Below are 24,907 nucleotides of genomic sequence, written 5' to 3'. Positions count from 1 at the left end.
GAGCAGACAGGTGCTCACTGTGCCAGGTGACAGTGGGAAGGAGCAGCTTGCTCATTTCTGGCAAACAGTGTCTGTCCCAGCACTCCCCCTGCACTTCCTTGGGGTTGGTCTGTGTCCATGGTGTGTGTCTGACTATCCCTCAGGACTGGAGTGGGGAGAGTGTGTGCTAGTGTCTTAAAGATGTGAGTTCTTCCCCATTTAACCCATATGTTTACTATAATCTAAATAGAAATTACTGAAAGCTTTCTCATGAGAAACTGATAATAGAATGGCATTATGAGTGTTTTATTTAAAAAGTGAATTAATGTTACAAACATACTACAAAATTGGAGAAAATAAAAACTATATGTGATTGACAAAAAAAAATACAGTTTGGTAGATTAGAATCCAAACTGTCCGTCCTTATGCCTCAGCTTCCCAGAGTACTAGATTACAGGTATGCACCACCACACCCACCTTCCCATTGTCTTTTGAGAAATTTGTCTCGGGATGAGAATAATTCTGTCCTCTAGTGGGAGCAATCCAGGAGACTCGAGAGTGCCGTTAGACATAGCCAGGGGGTTGGCTGACAGCCCTGTGCTCGGAACGGGGAGTGGACCTTGCTGCAGCCTCCAGAGCCGTCTCTCTCCTTGTCAGGCATGCTGTAGGCTCTCTCAGGCTCCCTAGGCTTTGGCCTGTTGCCCTCTCCCTCTGCCTGCAGAGCTTTGAGCTGTTCCATGTGAGGCCCTGAGTGCCCTCCCTCCAGCACTGCCTGTTCCTTGCCAGGGAATTCCTAGCCATCCTCAGTCGTGTTACATGAAGGAATCCTACCGGGTAGGCATGGTGGTGGTGCACACCTTAGTGCAGCTCCTGAGGAGGCTAGGCAGGAGGATTGAAAGTTTGGGTCAGCCTGGGCACACCCTAAAGTGTAATTCTCCCCAGGCCTTCCACCTCAGTAACACATGGGTGCAGCTGGTCCTCTTTTGTAGCATTGACATGCAAGTAATTCGTATTTACTTAATGATTTTAAGTTCTTTGTGAGAGTAGGGATTTTTCTGTCATGTTCACTGTTTACTCCCACCTTCTGTTTCAGCTCCTGATGATGAGCCCTTGGTAAACATCACTAATAAGTTCTTTCCTCCTTAACTCAGGGCATGGAGGCTCGTGAAGGACGCAGCCCGTCGTGGTTCAATCCAGCTGAGGCTGTCCAAGTTATGCGCTACTGCTGCCTGCTGGCCAACAGCATGTCCAGCCAGGTGTCTTCCAGGGACATAGGTGTCATCACGCCCTATCGGAAGCAGGTAGGACCTCTAGGGTTTCTCGTTCTGCGTGACTGCTGCAGCCCTGCTTCCTTATCCTGTGCAGTCTCTGAGGGCAGAGACCAGCTCATTGCGAACAGCAGTGAGTTTTAAAGAAGCAGAACCATGCTTGAAGGATGCTGTGTTGGAGGCAGCCGCTGGCCTTCCAAAGCCAGAGCCCAGCAGGCCTTGTACATTTCTCGTGCATGTTTCTGTAGGGACCTGTGAGATAGCTTTGATATTCAGCACTTTAGGAAGAAGCCTCCAATCTCAACTTTTAGTGAGGCTTTCAAGAGGAGTGTTTTGGGCATTCTTGCGAGGGGAGGCTTTTTTTCTCTGTGGTACTCAGGATTGAGTCTCTGTTCTCCACAGTGAGCCACATCCCCAGCCCTTTTTAAAAAGCTCTTTTGAGATGGGGTCTCACTAATGTGCTAAACCACCCAGGCTGGGCTTGAACTTGCAGCCTGCTTGCCTCAGCCTCCCAGAGTAATCCCAACAGATCACAGGCATGCCTCACCACGCTGGCTACTTCTGTCATTCTTGAAGGGCACAGCTCTCACTCCATGGGACTCTCCCTGATCCAGTAAGGGCCTCTGTGTGGTGACCACCAGCACACCCACCCAGTGCATTCACTGCCCTGAAGGACCTTCTTGCCACACACAGGAGCGTCACTCTGGAACCTCACCTCTGTGTGTGCCAACACCAGAGCAGGGGGAGGAGGTCCCGGAAACCGGACTGTGACTTCATGTCTTCCGAAGCTGGCCTGCACAGGTGACACTTAGCCCTTCCAGAGCCTAAAGGGGGAGAGTGACCTGCTGAGAGCCCACACTGTCTGTGTTTGCACACCTCCTGCCTGCCAGGCTAGCCCTGTGCCCACCAGCCCAGCTGCCCAGCTGCCCTCCTTCTCGTCCTGTGCATCTGGCTGTAGCAAACCTGGACATTTTCATGCCCCTGATCACTATTGAGTTTTTTATGTTTTACTTTTCCTGAGAGACCAACGTATCTTGTTAGTTTCCCCCTTCTTCTTCTTCTTTTTTTAACATAAGTATATGGATCTTGTCATCTGGAAATGGGTGAAGAAATTAGGCCTCGGCCTGTGGGCTTAAGAAACGTTCCCCAAGTGTCCCCTCAAACGGAGTGGAACACTTCCTCTGCTCTGGGGAGCCTGTGCCAGTCTGCCTGGAGGACGCGCTCTGCCTGCAGCCTTGCCCCTGGAGGTGCACTGGGGGGTGTCTGGAGGTGCACCGGGGGGCGGGGGCTGTGCGCTGCAGAGGCCAGTCATTGTCTCCCTCTTCTGCCCTCGCCGCTGCTCGCCGATTCTGCACCTTCTGGGAAGTCAGCTCATGGTCTCTTGGTTGGTTGTCTTACTTGAAATTTTTTTAAGCCTCTTAGATCTGTGGTTTAGTTTTTCATCAGACTTAGGTAGTTTGGGGGCCAGTATTTCTTCATATATTCTCTCCTTTCTCTGTGGCTGTTTTCTCCAAGTTGGTAGCTGGGTGTCACCCCATTGGCCGCCACATTTTCCCTCAGTCTTTTCCTGTCAGTCTACTTTGAGCTCACTCGCTTGCTTGCTTGCTTTTTTGAGACAAGGTCTCACTGTGTAGTTCAGGCTGGCTTTGAACTCACTATGTAGCCCAGGCTAGCATCAAATTTGCGGCAATCCTGTTGCCTCAGCCTCCCAAATGCTGGTATCACAGGAGTGCACCACTGCACCCAACTAGCTCACTCTTCTGCCATCTGGAATTTGCTGTGAGCCTTCCAGGGGCCTCACCTCTGTGACCAGACTGCAGCAGACTTCCCACTAGCCCTTCGTTCTGCTCTCCATTGTTCCAGAGAACCATCGTTCTGTTTCTTCTGCCTGAGTATTTCCACGGCTTCCTTTAGTTGTGTGGATGTACTTGTGATAGTAACCTCCAAATCTGTATGAAATCTAACAGCTGGAAATGCTCTTCAGTATGATGTCTCCTCTTCTTCCTCTTCCTTCTCCTCTGCTCCTGGCTCTTCTCCTGCCAGGAACTTGAATGTGTTAGGCAAATATGCTCTCACTGAGCTACATCCCCAGCCTTTTGTGTTTTTATTTTGAGGAGAGGTCTTAACTAAGTTGTGCAGACTGGACTCAAACTGAATGTTCCTGCCTCCTGAATAACTGAGTTAATGGCATGCACTCTGCAACCAGCTAATGTCTTTCTTTTTGAATGTGGGTCACACTTTTGATTTTTTGGCATATCTTATATTTTTGTTAAAAACTAAGACTTTTAGAAATATAGTAACTTTAAAATTTTGTATTGGTGTATACTTGCAATATATATTTACAGTTGCTGTGGGGAATTGGCGCATAGGTATGTCATATTTTGATCAGTTTTTATCATCGCCCCCTTCCAGTCTTTCTCATCTTCTTCTCCACCTCCAGAAAGCTGCCTCACCTGTTTTCTCCATCTCTCCTCTCTTTCACTCTTTATTTGTATATACTTTAGGTTTCTCATAGAAGAGAAGCCATGCAATCTTTAAAGTTCAGCACCTTTGATTCTGCATCCCCCCCCCCATGATGGTCACTGGGTTTATTCTTCCTTGCTGCTTTGTCTCATCTCTGCCTAGGTCCAGACCATAATGTCTGTCTGTCCGTCTGTCTGTCTGTGTCTGTATGGCAGTTGATGTCTCTGATGAGTTTTCTTTTTACCTGGTTTTAAGTGTAGCTCACAGAGCATGTCTACCGAGCTTCGTAGCTGACAAGCAGTGGGTGACGCGTGTACTCACTGCCGTGTCTGGTAAAGCTGTTGCTGGCTGGGGCTTCCTGCGTGCTACCCACCACAGAGCTCAGGCTCTTTGAGTTTCCTGGGCTACTGTTTCCTACCAGGCTCGTTCAGTCTTCCCAGCCATGGGGCAGCCTCAGTCAGGAACATGCTGGTCACCAACCCCGTCTCATGTCCAGGGTGCCAAAAGATCTTTATCAGTTTTTCCAGGGACGTGACTGCTCGGGGGCAGAGTTTGTCTGTCTCCTTGCTTCGCTGTTGCTCTTCTGCCTGTATTTTGTTTTGATCTGGAGTCCTTAAGGTGCACTAGCAGACTCCCAGAGGAAGCCAGCTCCTGTGACACAAGCGTGGCCCAGAAGCCTTGGGCCCAGCAGGTGTGTGTGTTAGCAGCCTGTCCTATGCTCAACCCAGGCCTCAAGCCCTCAGGGCCTCCTCCAGGCTTCCACACTGACCGTGGCCACTGGATGACCACTTGGCTTAGTTGTTTGTTTCAGTGTCCCTCCATGCAAGTGTAATTGCTCATGGGCATTGACCAGGACTCTGTCACTTACTCTTTTCCTCCCTGTATTCAACAGAGAATCTAGTACGTACGGACCTCTAAGCTCCTGAAACAAGTGAGTCACTCATCTGGTGACACAGCTGAGCAGGGTCAACAGTGGTGGTCGGAGCTGCTGCCAGCAGGCAGCCTGGCTGACTGAGACCTGCCTCAGGAGCAGCTCCTCCAGTCCCTGCTCCCCACCTGCAGGACAGGCCCCGCCGCCTCAGGTTCTCCACAGCTCAGCTGCAGCCCCACCTCTGGACAAGTGCACCTGGCCGCTTGGGGGGCACCCTTGGGGCCTTCTGGTCTGTGATGCTCAGGAAAGCATGTGGGATACTGTGGGAGATGCAGAGCTGAGACTCTGTGGTCCCATGTCCCACAGTTGTCATGCTATGATCTGTTGCCTTCACAGCCTATGACACATAGACAACTCTACCTCGGTTTGGAGGACTATGCATGGGTGCAGGAGTCACCTCCAGCCCCACACGCACCGTAGGTGGCCTGGGTACCGCAAGTCCAGGGCCGCCTGTGCACTCTGACACCTCTGTTGTGACCATCTGCAGCCTACGTCCTCATCACTCAAGCCCAGAGGATGCTGGAGGCAGCACTCGAGAGTTAGCGCAGCTTGCTGAGGTGGACATTCCCAGGCCGCACCCCTATAGCTGGGAATCCCCGCCCTGCAGGGGTCCCATGGCGGGTGGATGTGAAACCCACCTTGAGGTCTCTGTCGCCGGAACCTTTCCCTGCCAGTGGCTGTTCTTTCCCTATTAAATCACTGGCTCGGACCTAGTGACCCCCACAGCTGCTTTCCAGGGCTCTCAGCAGTTTGTGGTCCTCCAGTGTGTACTGTGGTTCTCAGGGGTGTGGTGGTTGTTCAGGGATGGTGTTTGTTACTATTTAAATTTTAATGTAGCTAGCTGTACACAGATGCCCAACTGTCCTTGGCTTATATCGTGGAAACCCACTGTAAGCAGACAGTGCGTTCAGTACTTGTAACCTCCTAAATGTCAGGGCTTAGTCACATTGTGCATTTGTTATTTGTATCCACTGCAATTGGCTCCAGGACTCCCATGAACACCGAAGCTTGCAGATGCTCAAGTTCCTTAGCAAATATGAGCTAAGCACACCCTCCCTGCACTGCCCATCGTCTCTGGCGTACATAGGGTCCCTAACACAGTGCAGATGCAATGTGGAAAGCTGTCACACACACTGTTGAGGAGAAGATGACATCAAATGTACATACTCAGTACAGACCATACTCAGTACAGATGTACAATCATGGGCCTACAAACAGTTTTGATCTCTAGTTGGTTGAATCTGTGGATATGGAGGATGCAGATGTGGAGGGCCAGCTGTGGCCAGCTATAAGTAGAAGTTCTGTTGCTGCCCAGTACTTCGATAGTGTAGTGCTGGATCTCACCTGCCAGAGGAAAGATCAGAATTGGAAGTATATAACTAACGAATGTGTATCACTTTCACACTGTTGTAAAGTCAGAAATTTCTCAGTTGACTCATCATAAGACAGACTATCTGTAAATAATTTCCATTATGGTTTGTGGTATTTTTGTCTAAGAAATACTTCCCTAACTTAAAATCACCAAGCATTTTCCCAAATTTCCCTCTTGGGGCCAGGATATAGCTCAGTGGCACAGCACCTGCCTTGGAAGCATGAGGTCCTAAGTTTGATTCCTGGTACAAAAAAAAAAAATTCCTTTGGAGAGTCTTAAATATATGCATATTTTAGAATAAATAGCACTTGATTTTGAGTATGCATAGATTTGTTTTGTTCATTGCTGTCCTGTGGATTATACCCAGGGTCTTTGCACTGAGCTACATCCCTGCATGCCCCGCGCCTCGCTTTTTTTGACACAGCGTCTTGCTAAATTGCCCAAGTAGAACTCAAAACCTGAAAACCTCCTGCCTCTGCCTCCCAAAGTGCTAATTACAGGTGTGAACCCAGATTTTTCTTTTTTTTTTTTTTTCTTTGAGACAAAACTTGTGTTTCCCAGGCTGGCCTGAAATTTCTGGGCTCAGGCAACACTCCTGCCTCAGCCTCCCAAGTAGCTGGGATTACAAGGATGCCCACCACACCTAGCTCACACTTGGGACTCACTTGGCACTGAAGTGTAAGATGAGCAAGGATCGGGTTCCTTCTCCCCTTGTGTGCCAGCAGCATTGAGTGGGCAGCCCATCTTGTCTCAAGTAACTACACTGTACGCCCCTGTGATGCAGAATTAAAAAGCAGCCATGCACCTTGGTTGGTATTTAATCTGTGCTGTGATAAGTAAACAGATTAGGTGTGTGTGTGTTATTTTTAATGTTTTAACCTGTTTAAAGGTGGAGAAAATAAAAATTCTTCTGCAAAATGTCGATCTGATGGACATAAAGGTTGGCTCGGTCGAGGAGTTTCAAGGGCAAGAATACTTGGTGATCATCATTTCCACTGTAGGTACCCATTGGGGCGGGGCGGCCTGTGCATGAAGCCACAGAATGCTCCGAGGGCGCTGGGCACAGTCCAGTATAAGATGGAGGGCCAGACGCACAGCAGTGCTGGGGGGTGGAGGCTCCTAGGCCCAGGCGCTACCACAAGCAGTGGCTGTGGGGAGCTCTTCCACACAAGCCTCGCGGGTCAGGAGAAACAAGTGGGAAGAGGATCCAGAAAGGAACAGTGACTGTGTGGAGGGCGTGGGCACCGACACAGGAGGCAGGCGAGGAGCAGAGCGCACACAGGTGTCACAAAGAGCTGCCACCCACCCAGCCTCTGCACCACCATCCAGTGACTCCAAAACTCCGTACTTTACTCTTAATACTTGCACAGTACATGTTAATCGCAGATACATTAGAAAATTCAGATATCAAAAGAAAATAACCACACAGACCCCTGCCCTCCAGAGAAAAGCTGTTAGCATTTGGGGTCTCCCTGTCCCTGGACGGAATGATAATAAGATCTTTCCTCCTCCTGCTTTTTAACCAGAAATGGGGTTCTGCAGTTTAACCTTTCTAAGAGTGTTTTCATATTAAATTTTTTCATGCCAAACAGAAAAAACTTCAAATACTATTTTGACTTGTTTCTGTGTTTTTCAGGTACGTTCAAGTGAAGATAGATTTGAAGACGATCGATATTTTTTGGGCTTCTTGTCCAACTCAAAGAGATTCAATGTCGCAATCACCAGACCCAAAGCCCTGCTCATTGTGCTGGGGAACCCTCACGTGCTTGTCAGGGTGAGTCTGCAGGATACGGAGGTTGCTGTTCTTGGTGGGGGGGAGGGGCAGGTGATGTGCACAGTACCTGGTGCTGGACTCTCCTGTGTTTCCAACAGGACCCCTGCTTTGGTGCTCTGCTGGAATACAGCATTACAAATGGTGTTTACACAGGGTGCGATCTGCCTCCTGAATTACAGGCTCTTCAAAGGTGAGTGGCTGGCTGTGGGCCCCTGCTGTAACCATGTGGCTCTTGAGGTTCCTGGAGTGAAGGACTGAGAGAGAGGATGAGAAAAGAAGAGACAAAACTGGGGTCAGGTCGAGTCCTTACTTTCCTGATGGGCGGAAAGGAGCTGCTCAACCACTGTAGCACGTTTATTTATACACTTGGGCCAGAGATTTAGCTCAGTGGCACAAATGCCTGTTTGGTAAGTGCCAGGCTGTGAGTTGGATCCCTGGTACAAAAAAAAATACATAGATAGATAGATAGATAGATATAGATACACACACACACACACACACACACACACAGGAGAAGGATGTCAATTTCGCCACACTGCCTAGCAACTTGTTTGCCTGGCTGGCCTGGGCCCCTGGCCTTCCTGGAGCTGAAACAGCTTGTACACCTGGCTTGTTTTGGGCTGTGTTCTCAGGGCTGGCCTTGCTTTAGCCCCACACATGAGATCAATCTCCAGCTTCAGTGGCTCCCTACAGGCCCTACCACAAAAAGACCTGCACACCCACATATGTGCAGCCTCAGGGCCTGGCTACACTGCTTCCTTGGTTCTTGTTGGCCCCTGGCTGCAGAGGTCACTCTCTCTTGGACATTTGGGATTTGTATCACCTTCCCAGTGCTCCTGAGAAACCTCACAGGGAAAAGCTCAGCTAGCAGGCTGCTGCGGGGACCAGATGCTTCATGCCTCTTCTCCACCATAGCTGTGAATAGACCACGTACCCTCCAGGATCGACCGGACAGAAGTGCTGGGCTCAGCTAACACACAGCGGCTGACATGCAGGGAGACCACAGGGGCTGGCCTAGCTGTGTTCCTGTTTCTGTTCCATGGCTCCTGCAAACACCTTTTCTCATAGCCATGAGCATTGGTGCAGGCAGACGACACGGAGCTGGCTGAACTATTCCTGCCCCTGCCACTAACTTTGCTTCCCACAAGCCGCCACTGCTTCACCCCTGCCACTGGGTACCCATTGCTGCTTCCCACCTTTTAAATAAAGTCAAGTGACCCCAGCTTCCTTTTCATCTAAGAATGCACCTGTGTCAGTGATTAGGATCCCATGTGGCCTCTCCTCCACATCCAGTGAAAGGATGGCTGTCCTCCATCTGCAGTCTGGATTGGTTCCACCACTCCTGATCTATCCTGAGCCAGACTTGTGTGGTACAGCATGGCTGGCCATCCCCTCACCCCCGGCCCCAGTGCTTCTGCAAGGCTGCACCTAGGCAGGGCTTGTGCTGGAGTTTCTGCCTTCCCCTTTTAGCTAGGAGCTAGCTTGTCTGTGCACACAGATACCAAGTTCTGAGGACTTCATGGGGTAGCTGAGTTCACGGGGTAGCCACACTGGGCTACTCGGGACAGAAGTGACATGTCACCAAGTCCCCAGCACTGGTCACCTCCACCTCATGTGGTGGGAGTTGAGCTAAAATTGCAGCCCTTGCTCCTTTAAAACATCTAGGAAGCAGCAGGGCCAGGTGTCCCAACCTATGGGAGCAAACAGGGAGTCTGATGGGGTCCCTCCACCCCTGCCCATTCCCCAGCCCCCCACCCCCACTTGAGGGCTGAGGGACTCGAGTCCCAGGTGTACAGGCAGCTTCCTGCAGTGGCTGGTGCTTTGCCCTGGAAAGACTCTTGTCCTGCAAACTTGCACCCTTCCCGTCATGTCCTCCTGCCCAGGTGGAGCCCTTGGGCCAAATGACCAGGATAAGCCTCACAGAGGACATGCCTGGGGCTTCCCACCTCCTGGAGAGCAGACTGGGCAAGATGCCACCTCGGGTGGAGAACAAAGAACCTCCCAGCAGAACTCACTCATGTGGAAGTGAGAGCAGCTCAGCACCCAGCCCCATGCGCACAGGGCCACAGTGGTGCTAGCAGCACAGGCGGACTCGTTGGGGGCCCCCACGGGTTCCTCCCATCCCAGCCTTGGCCTCCAGTACCCCAGCACCTGTCTCTCTGCCATCTAGCTTTGCTGTGCGCTGTGCCTTTGCCTCCCTGTACTCTGCCTGCTGTCACCTAGCTTCGCTGCTGTGTGAGGCAGCGGTGCGGGGCCTGGCCTGACAGCAGGAAGTGACCAGCAGGCCCCAGAAAATCCTGGGAAGGGAGCTGGTTATGGAACCTGCCTGTTCTCCCAGCAGAAAGTAAGCCTGTGCACCTCACACCTGCCTCACTCCCACCTCCACCACCACGGGAGCAACCCAAAAGTGTGCAGCCATGGCCCAGCACTTTTCCCACAGCTGTCTTAACTCCAGGACTTGAATATCCTGGAGGGGAAGGAGGCAAAGCAGGGGTCCCCCACACCACTGGGAGACACAGGCGAGCGCAGTGAGGTCCTGCAGGTGGCACCATTGTCCAGGGTGTATGCCAGCCAGGGGTACCCCAGGGCTAGGCTGATGCAAACTCAGCGCACATGTGTACCAAGGGCAGAACGGAACAGGCAGAGCCCTGGGGCACGGAGCTTTGAGGGAGGAAACCCTGGGAAATAGAGGTAGACAGGAACCCAGACCAGCGTGGCCTCCTGGGAACAAAGGCACGGAGTGCTGAACACTTGTGTTTGGAGATCCCCTAGAGGAAACCTGAAAAAACTCCTCACTTGCTTCTGTCTAAAATTCTTCGTTCATTATTGTTTTAAGCTACTCCAGATACTGTTCCTAGCGCATTGTGAGTATTGCCATTTTAAGGCAAGACAGTGACACAGTAGCCTGTCACGGTGCCCTGTGGAATGGAAATGCCATCACCTCAGATGCCCCCGTCATCCGCTGTTGGAGGACAGTGTCAGGGGCTGTAGTTCCTCCTTTTCCTTGCGCTCACGTTTCTGTTCGGTTCCCCCATGGACTCATTCCCTGGTGCGGGACACGGTGGACACTGTAGACACTGCACAGCCCCACACACCCACAGCCACAGGTGTGTGAAGACTGGGACAGGCCCAACGCAGGAGCCTTAGCAGTGGAGTGCTGCTCACACTTGCTTCCTGCTCTGTGGGGGTGGTGGTCAGGGTCAGCTGGCGGGCAGGACAGCTGCGTGCCATTTGGGCCACTATGCAGTGGGGCGGGGTACACAGCATGACCCAGCCCATCCTGACCAGCATCTCCTCTGCTTCTCTAAGGCAGAGTAGCCCATGAGCTGAAACCATGAGGCCGAACACGGTAACAAGCATTTTGTCTGGACTCTCATTCTTGGTTTCTGTTAGTACCCAGTCAAATCCCAGTGCTGTGTCAGACTGAGGTGGGAGGATCACAAGTGCTGGGGGTGTAGCGCAGTGCAAAGGCCCTGTGTTCAATCCTCAGTACTGGGTGGGAACAGTCAAATGACACCCATACACTGCCAGCTTTTATCAGTAGGGGCGAAACTGAACTAGAAATGCATCACATAGTGGTCTTCTTGGCGAACAGTCCATGTCTCCACGGAAGGCTGTTCTTCAGGGCTGGGATGACACGGGCTCATTGCTACCCTTTTTTTTGCCTCCATGGATACAAGAGTTGAGACGGGCCATTCATCAGTGCAAGAGATGGGGGTAGAAGTTTTGCTGTGGTGTCACTCTCCAACCTGGCAGGATCCTTTAACCCATCCCCTCGAGACAGGATGAGCTGCTACCCCTATGCCTGCCTTCCTAGGCTGGAACTTGAGACAGACACCCTCTAGTCTGGGCTGCCCAGCTGAAGACCCCACCCTGCACTCCTCCATATGGTCTGGGAGGGGAACAGAGGGGCTGAGCCTCCACGATGCTGCCAGGGTGCCATGGAGGACCACCCTGTGGTCCTAACCCCTCAGCTGCCTCTCTGGAAATGAGGGTGACACAGAGATGCTGCTGTGATGGGATGGTGAGGGCTGGGGCCAGGTGGCACAAGCTCCTGCTGCTTCCTTTGGCAAGACAGTGACACTGCAGGGTGCTCCAAGTGCTGCTCTAGGAACGGCACCGTGCAGAACAACCTGGCACGCCAACTTGGTGTCTCTAGAGATTCCTCAGTGCCAGAATAACCAACTAAAATGCACAACAGAAAACAGGATGTCACAGAGACCCGTGGTACATCTAGGCAATAACCCAGCAAGCTAGTGCAATAAACCTCTATGTAGAGATCCTTACAATTCCAAGATGTAAAAACCTAGTGAGTGGAGAGACGTACTAGTAGTGGAGAGGCGTCAGAGTAGAGGTTTCAGTTTCCCTCAAATTAATCTACACATTCAAGGCGATCTCAGCGTTCCAACCAGATGTGTTCCTAGAAGCCTGACCACGTCATTCTAAAGGGAATACAGGAAGCACCTGCCATCAGTCTCGTAAACCCTTACTGTACCGAAACCCTGACGAGGCGTGAGTCCACACGGGATCAGGGACACTCCATCGAGGCCCCGGGCTTGCTCAGCAGGGGATCTGGAGCAGTAACCCACTCACTGTAAAGGAAAGGAAAGCTGGGGCTTCCTGCAGACGAATTCTTCCTGCAGAAGAATTTCCAGCCAGCAGTTTGCTTTCCATGGGATTTGGGGGTGGAGTTCAGTTTTCTGTTCCTCTTATGAAGTCTCCAAATTACTACTTTAACCACCTCAAAACAGAAACACTGTCACACCCTGTGGGGATACTGAAATGGCTGTGACATCAGAACGCCCAAAACTACACATTTTTTTTTTCTTTTTGTCTTTTTTCCTTTTTATCGGTATCGGGAATCGAACTCACGACTGTCTGCTTGCAAGGCAGGCGCTTATGCCGCTGAGCTAAATCCCCAGCCCCAACTATACATTTTTTCGAAAGATGGGCAATGTAGCCGGCATGGTATGGCAGTCTGCTGGGTGCGATAACCGTTCCAGCCGCTGGTTCTGGGAAACATCAAGGGCACCTACAAGCCACAGTGGAGTCTTCAGAGGGCCTCAAGGCAACAACGATGGGGACATGCGGGGACACTCCTCTAGGGTGGTGCGGAGCTTGTAGGGATGGTAGCTGAGGCAGGGAACTGGATGCAGGGAACAGACTTGTGGAAAATAGGAGTGGGTGCAGGAGCCCAATGGGGCAAATGTCCAGAGAAGGAGGCCAGAGTCGCAGGCCCGGAACCATGCTCCGGACAGGGGTTTACAGCAAACAAACTGGGTGAATTGCTGCAGAAAACCGCCCCCAAGCATGCTGCTTTAAAAAAAGGTAGGGGTGCAGAAGGTCCTGCGGGTGGCCAGGGCAGGGCGCCACGCGCCCCGTGTTGTTGCCCAAGGCCAGACCCAGACGCGAGTGAGCAGGAGCAGCGTCCCGGCGGAGGTGGCCCGGAGCCCGAAGGTGGCGCGGGCCCGAGGATGCGGGCCAGAGCAAACGAGAGGCGAGACGGTGGTGCGGGCTGGGAGCTGGGCGCAGCGGCCGCACGGGTGACGTCGCACCGGGGCTGCGTGCGAGTCGCGCCGATGGCCGCAGTGAAGGGGCTCGCGGGAGGGCAGGGGTCGCCGCGGCGGGCGCCCCACAGCGTCTCCGTGCCACGGCCCCGCTGGGAAAGGGGACTCTGGCCTCCTGGCCCGTGTCCGCAACACGCGGGGAGAACGTCTGTGCCCAAGCGGCGTTTGCAGCGCGGACGGCGGGACGCGGACCCGAGGCGGGCGCCACGGAGGCCCCGCGCGCTCCCCGCATCCGCCCACGCGGCCCCGCCCGTGCCCAGGGCGCGGTGGCCGGGCTCGGCCCGTCCTCAGGCGGAGAAGCGGGTCGCTATTAACTCTTCTCATTCATTTTAAACATCTTTTGCAAAGTCATCGCGGCGCCGCAGCTACGTGGCGGGCCCGGGGGGGCGGAGCCACGCCGCGGAGTTGCCGCAGGTAAACAGCCCCTCCCGGGCGGGAGCGGGCCGCGCGGCCCAGGCAGGAGCCGCCGCCGCCCGCGGGAGGGACGCAGGGCGCCGGCCGGCTGCAGCGCGGCGGCCCGACCCCTCCCGCGGGGCGGCGGGCCCCAGTCCCCGCGCGGCGCCGCGCCCGCCTGCCCGCGCCCCGCGCCCCGCGCCCCCGCCCGCCGCGGCCCCCCAGCGCCCCCCGCCCGGGCCGCGCCCCCGCCCCCCATGCACCACCTCCTGGAGCAGTCGGCGGACATGGCGACCGCGCTGCTGGCGGGCGAGAAGCTGCGGGAGCTGATCCTGCCCGGCGCGCAGGACGACAAGGCGGGCGCGCTGGCCGCGCTGCTACTGCAGCTCAAGCTGGAGCTGCCATTCGACCGCGTGGTCACCATCGGCACCGTGCTCGTTCCCATCCTGCTGGTCACCCTGGTCTTCACCAAGAACTTCGCAGGTGAGGCGGGAGGCGCGGGCAGTCAGCGCGCCCGCAGGTGTCCGGCCACCGGCGCTCCCCACGCCGCGCCCGCTGCCTGCCGCGCCCACCCGGCCTGGCGTGGCGCGGCGCGGCGCGGCGACCCCGCCTCCTCACCTGGGCTGCCGGAGACCCCTCCTCCGTTTTATTGTTGTTTTACCTCCGCAGCCTCGAGCCCCGAGGCGACTGGGCCTGTCCGCCCTTGCCAGTCTCAGATGCAAATGGCCCGGTCTAGGCTGTATTGTGTCACAACAGGGTCTGAGAGACTGGAGGAGTGGCCAGGTGAGGACCAGGAAAGGGTGTTCAGATGTTAACCCCGTGCTATGGGGTGGTGAAGCCCCAGGCTGTGGCAAGGTCTGTGGACGAGTCTAGGCTTGTGGAGAACAGGTCCCGTGGGTGGAGGCCCGGTTGGCAGCAGCGGCTGGGCAGGGCCGGGTGGCCTCAGCAGCTCCCAGGGCTGAGCAGACTGTGCGGGCGGAAGAGGCCCTAGACCAGGGCAAAGTGGACAGGATCAGTTATTCAGGTGTTAGATCAGCACCTGGACTGGGGCCTGTGGGAGTGGAGGGCCTCAGGTCACCCTAGATGTGCACAGGTGTGGGAGGAGGTCCTAGAAGTGACCTGGACAGAGAGCACTGATCCCGTCTGTTGGGGAAGGGGACACTCCCGATGCCCAAACATAGAGGAGGCTGGAAGCCAGCTGTTGGGGACAGGAAAGGCGCTCCCCAGGGGAGTGAGGGGGAGACCAGGCTGAGGAAAACTTGGGCCTGGGTCTTCTAGGAGCAGACTTCACTCCTCTGCTCTTAATGAAAACACACCTGGGGACCTGAGAGGCAACTGCCGTAAAACTATGGGTTGTGCCTAAGGTCCAGTGGTGCCAGGTGTGGCAGGAAAGGCATCATGGGGCTCCTGTACACCCTTCAAGGTGCACGCCCTGCTCTGTTCTCTGCAACCACTGAGCAAAAGGCAGACTTTGCCTTGGCAGTTGGTTCACCAATCTCTACAGATGTCTCACCTTTTAGGAGACCCATGACGTGGAGATGCCAGGTCCTTGGCCGTTCCAGGCAGCCTACTCCCACCCTAAGGGTGCGGGCTCTGCTGCTCTGTTGTCTTGGACCCTGGCGTCCAGAGGCTCTGACCCAGGATTAGATCCTCCTATAGTGGGACAGGAGACTGGGCCACACCTAGGTATGCACAGGGCACCTTGGAGCACACCACATGTGCACAGACATTATAGGGCCTTGGGTCACTTGCAGACAGACCTCGATGTGCTCCAGTGTATGCACACACACATCACAGGGCCTCAGATCACACATAGTTGTGCACAGCGGTAGGGTTTTGGCCACACTGTGGTAGCTATTGCCAACTGCCGACTGGGTGGCTTGAAGCAACCCAAATTTATCTCTCACAGCTTTGAAGGCCTAAACCCAAACATCCAGATGCAGGTGGGGCTGGGTCCCTGTGAAGTGACCGCAAGAGTCACTTCTGTGGCTGTAGGTGTCTTCTCCTTGCTCTGCACCTGCCCTGTGCCTCTGTGTGAGCCTGAGTTGCTGCTGTCTGGGGACACAATCATGTCAGGGACCACCCTGCTACCTTGTGACCTCACCCAACTCCAGGACCTTTGCAGCCCTGTTTCCAAAAAGCCAGCTCACGAGCCAGGTGCATACCTGTAATCCCAGCAGTTGGGAGGCTGAGGCAGGAAGACTGCTGCAAGTTTGAGACCAACTTGGGTTGCATAGTGCTTTCAAAACCACCCTGAACTGCATAGGCAGGCTATATTCCAAAATGAAGCCAGCTTGCAGACACAAGGCTCGCACTTCAACAGGTCCTTTTGAGGGACACAGCACCACCCACTAGATGGAGTTGAACAGGTCAGCTGTGGATATATGTGGACTCGGCCACTCCTGGTGACCCCATATGCACCCCACATTCTGATACCAGGGAGCCCACCTCAGTATGAACAAGGCAGTATCACGGCCACAGGATGCGGCTGGCCAGCAGGGCTATCTGCGAAGCACAGAGGTTAAGGGAGACATCTCAGGCTGTAAGCAACCATGTTCCCTTTGAGCTCCCCTCGTCTTCCGAAGCTTTGGGTGGTTCCACTGGCTTCAGTCAGGATCCAGGACGGGGTGATGAGTTCCTGGAACTTTTCAGAGCCTGTGAGTGTCACAGGACCTGGAAGCATCCAGGCTCCTCCAGACATGTGCTAACTCCTGGAGTTGAGGGAACCCCAGACACAAGGAAAATGGGGGTGTGTCAGCCAGCCTTTCACAGAAGCCCACAGAATTTAAAAGAGGAAAGATACATTCTGGTTTATGGGTTTAGAGATTTCAGGCCATGGTTGCTGGTCCTGTTGGTTTTGGCCTGTGATGCAGCAGAGCCCTCGTGGCAAAAGACATGGCAGCAGAGAGTCGATCCCTGGCAGCCGGGAAGCAGAGAGAGTACCTGCCACGGCAGAGGCGCCCTTAAGGCCCATGACCAGCTCCCCTGCGGGCCCAGCCTCTTAAAAGCCAGGCAGCTGTGAACTCAGGAGCCGATGAAGCTTGTGACATCAGCTCGGTTGTGATGGTTACCTGTGAAGGTGCCATCTCTGAATGCTGAAGCCCCCAGCACAGGACCCTGGGGGATACGTCATGTTTAAATCATTCGTGCCTGGGCAAGCAGGAGCCATACACAGTGGACTTCCAGAGGCCCTGGCAACTGTTGGGGGCCCTGGAATGGGCAGGGGTGCAGAAGGGGTATGGTCAGAAGCTGTGGTCTTCTAGGAGCAGACTTCACTCCTCTGCTCTTAATGAAAACATACCTGGGGACCTGGGAGGCAACTGCCATAAAGAGGGGACCATATGTAGGTGTCTGTCTGTTAGGGCCTGAGCCAGGGCTGCTGGGTGTATCAAGCCCCTTGTTCCAGGTCACTGCCCTTCTGGCCAAGGTAGACAGTTTGTGAGTCCAGTGAGCAGGTACAGGGTACTGGGCCCATGTCCTCCACATGCAGCCTGACTTGCACACCCATGTGTGTCCCTGGTGCAAAGAAGGAGCACATGCTGTCACCCAAGAGGAATGTGGTAAGGAGAGGACCCTGTGGTGCAAATACATGGTCAGCCCTCATCAGCCTTAGCCTGAGATAACCTAAACCCCAGGGCCCTGATGCTCTTGTGGGAGGGCCCAGTGCAGTGGTTCTGCAGTCTCCCTTGGGGCTCACTCCCTGCCCTGCAGAGCTGGAGGTAGGGGGGTGGCCTAGAAAGACTGCTATGCCTCTGACCCGAGACTGACTAGTGGTGGGATCGAGCGGCCATGAAAACAGTCCCCTGTGGTTAGCCTAGGAGTTAGGGTCAGGTGGAGAGGCCAAAGTTCCCAGGATTCCTTGGTTTTATGGGACCCTTCTGGGGAGACCCCCAATTAGGCCTAATGTCGCCACATGCTTGGGTCCCTAGCGCTTGGGTGTTTCAGGATATCATCTGGGGGAGCCCTTCAGCCACAGGCGTGGCTGCTGCTTGTGCGCATCCAGCATGGAGAGGAAAGGTACCCATCATCCTGTGTGGGCTGCAGCTTGGTGCTTCCTGGGTCTCCTGTGTGGGCCTCTGACGATATACCCTCTTCTGTGGCCCCTGAGCAGCAGCCCCTTCTCAGTGGGTGCCCCACCCCATAGGGGTCTCCCTACACTCCTGCCCATGCTGGTGGGCAGGGTCCCCTCCACAGGAGGCTGGCAGCTCACTGGCATCAGGGTCCAGCACCACTAGACACAAACTAGGAAGCTCAGAAGGACACACAGGACTGGGGTGGAGCTCAGGGTGGTGCTGGGGCTCTTGCCTAATGTGTTCCAGGCCCAGGTGCATAGTGCACACACATGTACACACGCATACACACAAAGCATGTTGTCTTATAATTCTGCAAATCAAAAATGTAAAGCGTAAGTGATGAGTCTCAGGTCAAGGACTCAGCAGGGCTGGTTCTCAGGAGTTGCTGGAGGTTGTTCTATCTTGAAGCCAGTGTCTGGAGACTGAACCCCTGTGATCACACTGTACCTCTGATAATCCAGAATCACCCCTGAAAGGCCCTTAATGTGATCCCGGCTTTGTCACGTAAGGGACGTAGTCTCAGGTTCCGAGAGCAGCGTGCGTACCTTGGGGCAGTGATCTGGCTGACCACAGTGTCTCCTCCAGCATGGGGGTTTGCAGGTGTCTGGACTTCCCTAGAGTGAGGGTGCTGAGAAGGCAGCAGTGGCCACGAGCCAACACCAGAGTGACAGGCAACCTCCAGGGCTGGCAGGGCCGCAGAACGCACCAGCTTCACTTTGGGAAAGATGGAGACCAGGTGCCCACAGGACATGGAGATGTGGCTGGGGCTGGCAGTACCCTAGAGTTGTGCCTGGGGTTTCTGTTGCTGGACCTGTGTCTGGAGCTGTGCAAGTTGTTGGAGGATGAGAAAAGATGCTATCCAGGGTGGGACCGGGACAGAGGTCCAGAGAGGCCGTGTCTGCAGTGGTCAGACTCTTTCCTCCCCAGGCTGTGTCAGGCAACCTGCTGTGATTGTGGCTCTGTGTTCACCCTGGGCCCTGCAGTGGGCCAGGTAAGCTGGAAAGGAGGGTGTCCAGAGGGCTTCTGGGCTGGGAGGCCCAGTGTTGGAGTCTACACACCACTGCCCCAGGGGAGGACATGTGCCGAAGGACCGGCCAGACCTTTGCCTCCCTCAGACATCTGCACTGGCCCAGACAGTACCCTCTGCCCTCATCCCTGCTGTCCACCAAGATCAGACCCTCACCACTGGCTGGCAGCCTGGCCACCCTTACATCCTTACCTCCTTTGCAACCTGCGGTGCCATCGGGAGCATCCTGCTAGAGGTGCCTGCAGGGCCCTTGTGGCCAGGCCTCACCACGCAGCTGGCCCACAGGGACCTGTGAGCAGATGAGGAAACTGAGGGTCTGGGTGGCACATGGGACCAAGGAGGCAAACGAGGTGGCAGCAGGTACCATACATCGCACCCATGCTGTGGGACCACTCCTTTCCAGCTCAGGAGACAGGCCAGCCCCATCCCAGAGTCAAGGAGCCATGGAAGCCTGAGCAGGGGTCCGCCTCGGGGACACTCTACATCTGCAGGGCCAGCCAGTTTGAGGCCTATGTGGCAGTGGGGACAGGCATGGCACCAGGTAGAGACAAACTCTAGGAGAAGAGCAGGCCCACCTGTGGCTTTTAGGGTTGTCTGTGAAGACCAAGCTCGGCAAGTAAAGTGCTACCTCTCACACGGGCGCTGACGCTATGGCCTCCTCCAAACCCAGCTCATCACCAGCTTTTCCAGGACCTCTGGCCTCTGGGCCGGCTCTCCCTAGCGCTCCTAGCCTCTGCCCGTCTGGGGCTCCCTTCACCCATCCACACTTCTTCACCCCCACCCCCACCCCAGGACTCCCCAGTAGCACGCAGTGAGGTCTCCCTGGCTGGGCTGTATCCTGGTGATTCCAAGATCACCAGGTGGGGCTGCCGAGACTGACAGGGCCCTGGGGTGGGCATGATGGCAAGCCAGAGCTGTGTGCTGAGCTAGGAGGAGCGGGGGTGAATGGCCCTTGGCACTTGGGCTGCCAAATTCAGGTAGGTACATCCTTGGCACCTGCCCTGCCCAATGGTGGTTGTCTGGTGGCCCAAGGCAGTGGCCAAGACCAGGACCTCAATTGGTTTTGGTCCAATTGAGGCAACAGAAGAGGTGGTGCGACCGGTCTTGGGCTTCTCAGGGACCCAGTTTCCCCTCGTGCAGTCTTTGTGGCATTTGGTACTGGAATGGGCAGGAATCTGTAGAGGGACGCTCAGGGTGAGCTCCACATCACCATGACGGGATGTGGAGAGGGGAAGCTGGTCCAGGGGGAGTTGGCGTCTGGGGGACGCGGTCCCCACACACAGCAGGCAGCTGAATAGGAGGGGGCTGTACAGGAGCAGTATCCAGGCAGTGCAGGGCCAACCCTGCCAGTGGTGCCACCCCAGCCCTGGTCTCCCAGGCTAGTCCCACCTCATGCCCCAGCCTGTGTTTCCTCTCACCCCCAGAGGAACCTATTTACTGTTACACCCCGCACAACTTCACCCGCGACCAGGCACTGTACGCCCGTGGCTACTGCTGGACGGAGCTTCGGGACGCGTTGCCCGGCGTGGACGCCAGCCTGTGGCCATCGCTTTTTGAGCACAAGTTCCTGCCGTATGCGCTGCTGGCCTTTGCTGCCATCATGTACGTGCCTGCGCTGGGCTGGGAGTTCCTGGCTTCCACCCGCCTCACCTCCGAGCTCAACTTCCTACTGCAGGAGATCGACAACTGCTACCACAGGGCAGCTGAGGGCCGCGCACCCAAGATCGAGAAGCAGATCCAGTCCAAGGGGCCTGGCATCACAGAGCGGGAGAAGCGCGAGATCATTGAGAATGCCGAGAAGGAGAAAAGCCCGGAGCAGAACCTGTTCGAGAAGTACCTGGAGCGCCGGGGCCGCAGCAACTTCCTGGCCAAGCTGTACCTGGCGCGGCATGTGCTCATCCTGCTGCTCAGTGTGGTGCCCATCTCCTACCTGTGTACCTACTATGCCACACAGAAGCAGAATGAGTTCACCTGCGCGCTCGGTGCCTCCCCTGACGGCCCAGCAGGTGGGGGCCCAGCCGTGCGCGTCAGCTGCAAGCTGCCGTCCGTGCAGCTGCAGCGGATCATCGCGGGTGTGGACATCGTACTGTTGTGCTTCATGAACCTCATCATTCTCGTCAACCTCATCCACCTCTTCATCTTCCGCAAGAGCAACTTCATCTTCGACAAGCTGCACAAGGTGGGCATCAAGACACGGCGGCAGTGGCGACGCTCCCAGTTCTGTGACATTAACATCCTTGCCATGTTCTGCAATGAGAACCGGGACCACATCAAGTCGCTCAACCGGCTGGACTTCATCACCAATGAGAGCGACCTCATGTATGACAATGTGGTGCGGCAGCTGCTGGCTGCACTGGCCCAGTCCAACCACGACGCCACTCCCACTGTGCGGGACTCTGGCATCCAGACTGTGGACCCCAGCGCCAACCCTGCCGAGCCTGACGGCTCTGCTGAGCCGCCCGTGGTCAAGCGGCCACGAAAGAAGATGAAGTGGATCCCCACCAGCAACCCGCTGCCGCAGCCCTTCAAGGAGCAGCTGGCCATCATGCGGGTGGAGAACAGCAAGGCTGAGAAGCCTAAGCCTGTGCGCAGGAAGACGGCCACCGACACGCTGATTGCCCCGCTCCTGGATGCAGGCGCCCGTGCTGCACACCACTACAAGGGTAGCGGGGGGGACGCAGGTGCTGCCACTGCCCCAGACAAGAAGCATGCACGCCACTTCTCCCTGGATGTGCACCCCTATATCCTGGGCACCAAGAAGGCCAAGCCTGAGACGGTACCTGCAGCTCTGCCCACCTCCCGCAGCCAGGAAGGCGGCTTCCTGTCACAAGCTGAGGAGTGCGGGCTGGGCCTGGCCACAGCACCCACCAAAGGTAAGGAGCCAGTAGGAGGTGGCAGAAGGCAGATGCCAGAGTCCCCCAGGCCAGGAGCCCGCTGTGTCCGGAAAGAGAGAAGGGATCACCTGGGAACAGGGTGCATGGGGTGCAGAACTGACCAACTAGGGGCTCTCAGGGGCAGCAGGAGGAGGAGGAAGACTGAGCCCAGCCCCAGCTGCCCCAGCCCACAGGGGTGAGCATGGTGCTGGCCCAGGTGACTGTTGTCCTCCTGTGTCGAAGCCGCCCCACTGGCCTGGCTGAAGGAAAGGCCACTGACACGCCGTGGCGGGGCATGGGGTGTGGCGGGGGAGTGATCAGACCCTGCCACGCCTGTGTTCCACTGTTCACAGATGCCCCACTCCCTGAGAAGGAGACCCCATACTCTGCAGAGCCGGCCCGGCCTGGACTTCCTGCTGGGGGCCCATTCCACGTCTGCTCGCCCGCCGCATCGCCCACTGTGGCCCCTCTGTCACCAGCCAGCCTGGGCAAAGCCGATCCCCTGGCCATCCTGAGCCGCAATACCACCCACCCCCTGCTCCACATCAACACACTGTACGAAGCCCGGGAGGAGGACGAGGGGGCCCCCCGGGTGCCTGCGGACATGGGTGACCTCATCACCATCCCCCCACCCCAGCAGATCCTCATTGCCACTTTTGAGGAGCCCAGAACAGTTGTGAGTACCGTGGAGTTCTGAGGGATGGGCCACCTGGGCCCCTGCATGAGCCCACGGACATGGCCTTTGCCCGTCTGGCACTGCCACCCCCGCCTGTACTGCATGCTGGGGCTCAGCACCCTTCTGCCTGGCTCACCGAGGCACTGATGCGAGGGGGCTAGGGCAAGGCTGAAGTGAGGTGCCACCCACCCTGATGCAGGCGCTGTGCTGGGCGCCAGGCTGCAAGATAGAGTTTATTTTTTTAGCCAGTTCTGTTATGGGCGAAGACCGGCAGGACAGCTCAGTGCCCCCCCATCCTGGGCCCCATCCCAGGGCAATTGAGAAGGATACCAGGGAAGGTGGCACTGGCCACTGGGCCACGCCCCAGGGGTCACTTATGAAGACGCTCCACCCCTGCAGGGACCTTTGCCCCCAGGTGGGGGTGAGGGCAGCCCTGGGCCCAAATCAACATGCACTTTCTTCCTGTAGCCTGACATACACTTTATTTTACTATGATTACTGTAACTGATGAGCATATTCATCATCAGGAGACCTAGGATGAGTTTAAAGCAAGGGATAGTATGTGAGTAGGTGTGAGTGTACAAGTGCAGGAGTGAACGCAAGTGTGGGGGAGACGCCCAGTGCCCTGTACCAGCATTCATGAGCAGGTGTGGGTGCGAGAGAACTTGAGTGTGCCTGTGTGTGGAGTGACCTGTGTGTGCAAGGGGCACTGCATGCATGTGAGCCAGTGGGTGAGGGCAGGTGGGTGCCAGCAGGAGAGTGAGCGAGGGAAGGAGTCCAACGCAATAACCACACCCCTCCTGGGCCAGCTGTGCTCTTGGTTACCTGGAGCCCAGGCTGCCGCTGGCCCCACCCTATTACCTCAGCCACCGCGGCGTGTGACGCAGTATTGACGAGGTAGCACTGAGCATATCAATAAATGTTATTCTGATAACCACTGGTCCCGCCATGCCCAGCGCCTCCTGCCCAAATTCAGAGTGGTCCCTGCCTCTCTCAATTCTCATGACTGCCCACCAGGGTGCAGAGGTATTGAGCCTCTACCCCACAGTGTGACGGATGCTGGCCTGGGGTCCCGGAGGAATGTGCTGGAGCCTGGCCCCAGCTTGGGGAGACAGAGTGAGCCCCATTGGGGATCAAGGAGACATCACTTGGGTCAGACGTGGGGGTGGGAGGCAAGTCAGGCATCCTGCCAGGGGGACAGAGCCAGCAGGGACTGGGAAGACTTCAAAAGCAGGTGCCCTGCGGGAGGTGCTCATCATGGTAAGAGGCCAGGGTTCAGTGGGACCCAGAGCAGGCAACTCCATCCATCTGAGTTGAGGCTCTTGGGAAGCAGAGACTCAGAAGCTGAGCCCCAAGCCCCATAGTGTGGAGTCAGCTGTCAGAAAGGGGCCTCCCACCACTGACCCGGGGCCTTCTGGATGCTTCCTCAGCAGCTCCTTTGCTGGAACAGTCCTGAGGGACAGGGCAGGGCTCCCAAACATCCCTGGGAGTGGCCAAGGTGCAGCCACTACAGCCCAGCCTGGGCAGGGGGCGAGTTTTATTTAAAGTGTAGGTTTATCATCAGCTCTATAATGCTTCATTACTGTCCAGTCTGGTGGGTACAGCACAGCAGAAGACCTCAGCTGTAGAACAGACTGCTCACACGTGCTAAAGAAGGGGTACCCATGCCACATGGGGCCACACCGGGAAGGACAGGCAGAGGGAGGAGGAGCAACATAGTGGGCAGGCAGGCGGCTATGCTGTGGATCCCCAGGAGGAGCAGGTGGTGCAGCTCAGGGGCTTAGGCTCGGCTGGGCTGCAGAGCCTCAGCAGGTGTGGGCCCAGGGCATCCCTGGTGCCTGACCCGTCCCACCCCGAGTGGCTGGGCAGGTTGCCAGGGCCCAGGGTGTGGGAGCTGACTGGATGTGGACTGTGAGCCAGTGGTTTGCATGCAGTGTCGTTGCCAGCCCTGGAAGGATGGCTGCCCAGGGTCAGCACAGCCCCAGGGTTAGAGCCCCAGAAATGCAGAAAATAAGAGACATGGCTTAATACACTTTTGGTGGGTCCTGATCACCCCCAGTCAGAAAGCTCACCCTCGGCTGAGACAGGATATTTCCCTAAGCCTGGCATCCATACCTCTAGGGTAGGGACCCCAGGTTCCCTCAGCAATTCAGAAGCTTGGCCATCTGTCCTCCAGGTGCAGGACAATCCCTCGCTCCTCAGCTCACATCCACAGACCAACTCCACACGGTACAAAACCCAAGTGAGGCTGTCCCCAACCACCCTGGCTTCACAGTCCACTGCACCTATCCCCCAGCTCAGCTGCGCATTCCAGGAGCCTGCTCCAGCTGGGAAGGTATCCATGGGATCAAGGAACCTGCTGCTCCAGACAGTACCCCCGGGTCAGGCTCCTGCACTCTCCTGTGGGCCCTGCTTCCTGCTGTGAAGACACAGGAGGGACTGGGCGGAGGTGTCCAGGGAGCCCCTTGAAGGCCTCAGTGGGCCCATGACCAGGGGTTCTGCCCATCCCTG

General features: G+C 56.0%; 2 protein-coding genes and 1 long non-coding RNA gene across 5 annotated transcripts in view; 2 read left to right on the top strand and 1 right to left on the bottom strand.

The window, feature by feature from the left end:
- Mov10l1 (Mov10 like RNA helicase 1) overlaps positions 1–9,009 on the top strand; it is a 68,247-nt gene extending 59,238 nt beyond the window's left edge. For 2 of the 3 annotated variants that reach the window (XM_063243863.1, XM_063243862.1), the window contains exons 23-27: positions 1,131–1,280; positions 6,903–7,010; positions 7,650–7,787; positions 7,886–7,977; positions 8,619–9,009. In XM_063243863.1, the coding sequence (XP_063099933.1) occupies positions 1,131–1,280; positions 6,903–7,010; positions 7,650–7,787; positions 7,886–7,977; positions 8,619–8,655 (525 nt within the window). In that variant the 3' untranslated portion in view covers positions 8,656–9,009. The remainder of the gene's footprint in view (positions 1–1,130; positions 1,281–6,902; positions 7,011–7,649; positions 7,788–7,885; positions 7,978–8,618) is intronic. The other variant, XM_063243864.1, reaches the window with a different exon arrangement.
- Positions 265–20,265, bottom strand: LOC106027942 (uncharacterized). Its single transcript, XR_001201524.2, has 3 exons — positions 14,366–20,265; positions 7,855–8,041; positions 265–5,985 (listed from the first exon to the last, which is right to left on the bottom strand). It is a non-coding gene; the product is annotated as an uncharacterized LOC106027942 (long non-coding RNA).
- Positions 13,951–23,330, top strand: Panx2 (pannexin 2). The gene is made up of 3 exons (XM_063243873.1): positions 13,951–14,230; positions 20,272–21,720; positions 22,074–23,330. The coding sequence occupies exons 1-3, from the start codon at positions 14,005–14,007 to the stop codon at positions 22,415–22,417; spliced, it is 2,019 nt and encodes a 672-aa protein (XP_063099943.1). The 5' UTR covers positions 13,951–14,004; the 3' UTR covers positions 22,418–23,330.
- Positions 23,331–24,907: the final 1,577 nt, after the last annotated feature.

The sequence above is a fragment of the Cavia porcellus genome, unplaced genomic scaffold, assembly GCF_034190915.1.
Source record: "Cavia porcellus strain 051 isolate PalLab524CR breed Dunkin Hartley unplaced genomic scaffold, mCavPor4.1 scaffold_40, whole genome shotgun sequence".
Classification (NCBI taxonomy): Eukaryota; Metazoa; Chordata; class Mammalia; order Rodentia; family Caviidae; genus Cavia; species Cavia porcellus.
Note: the sequence above shows the minus strand (reverse complement) of the source record. Positions and strands in the feature narration are given on the sequence as shown.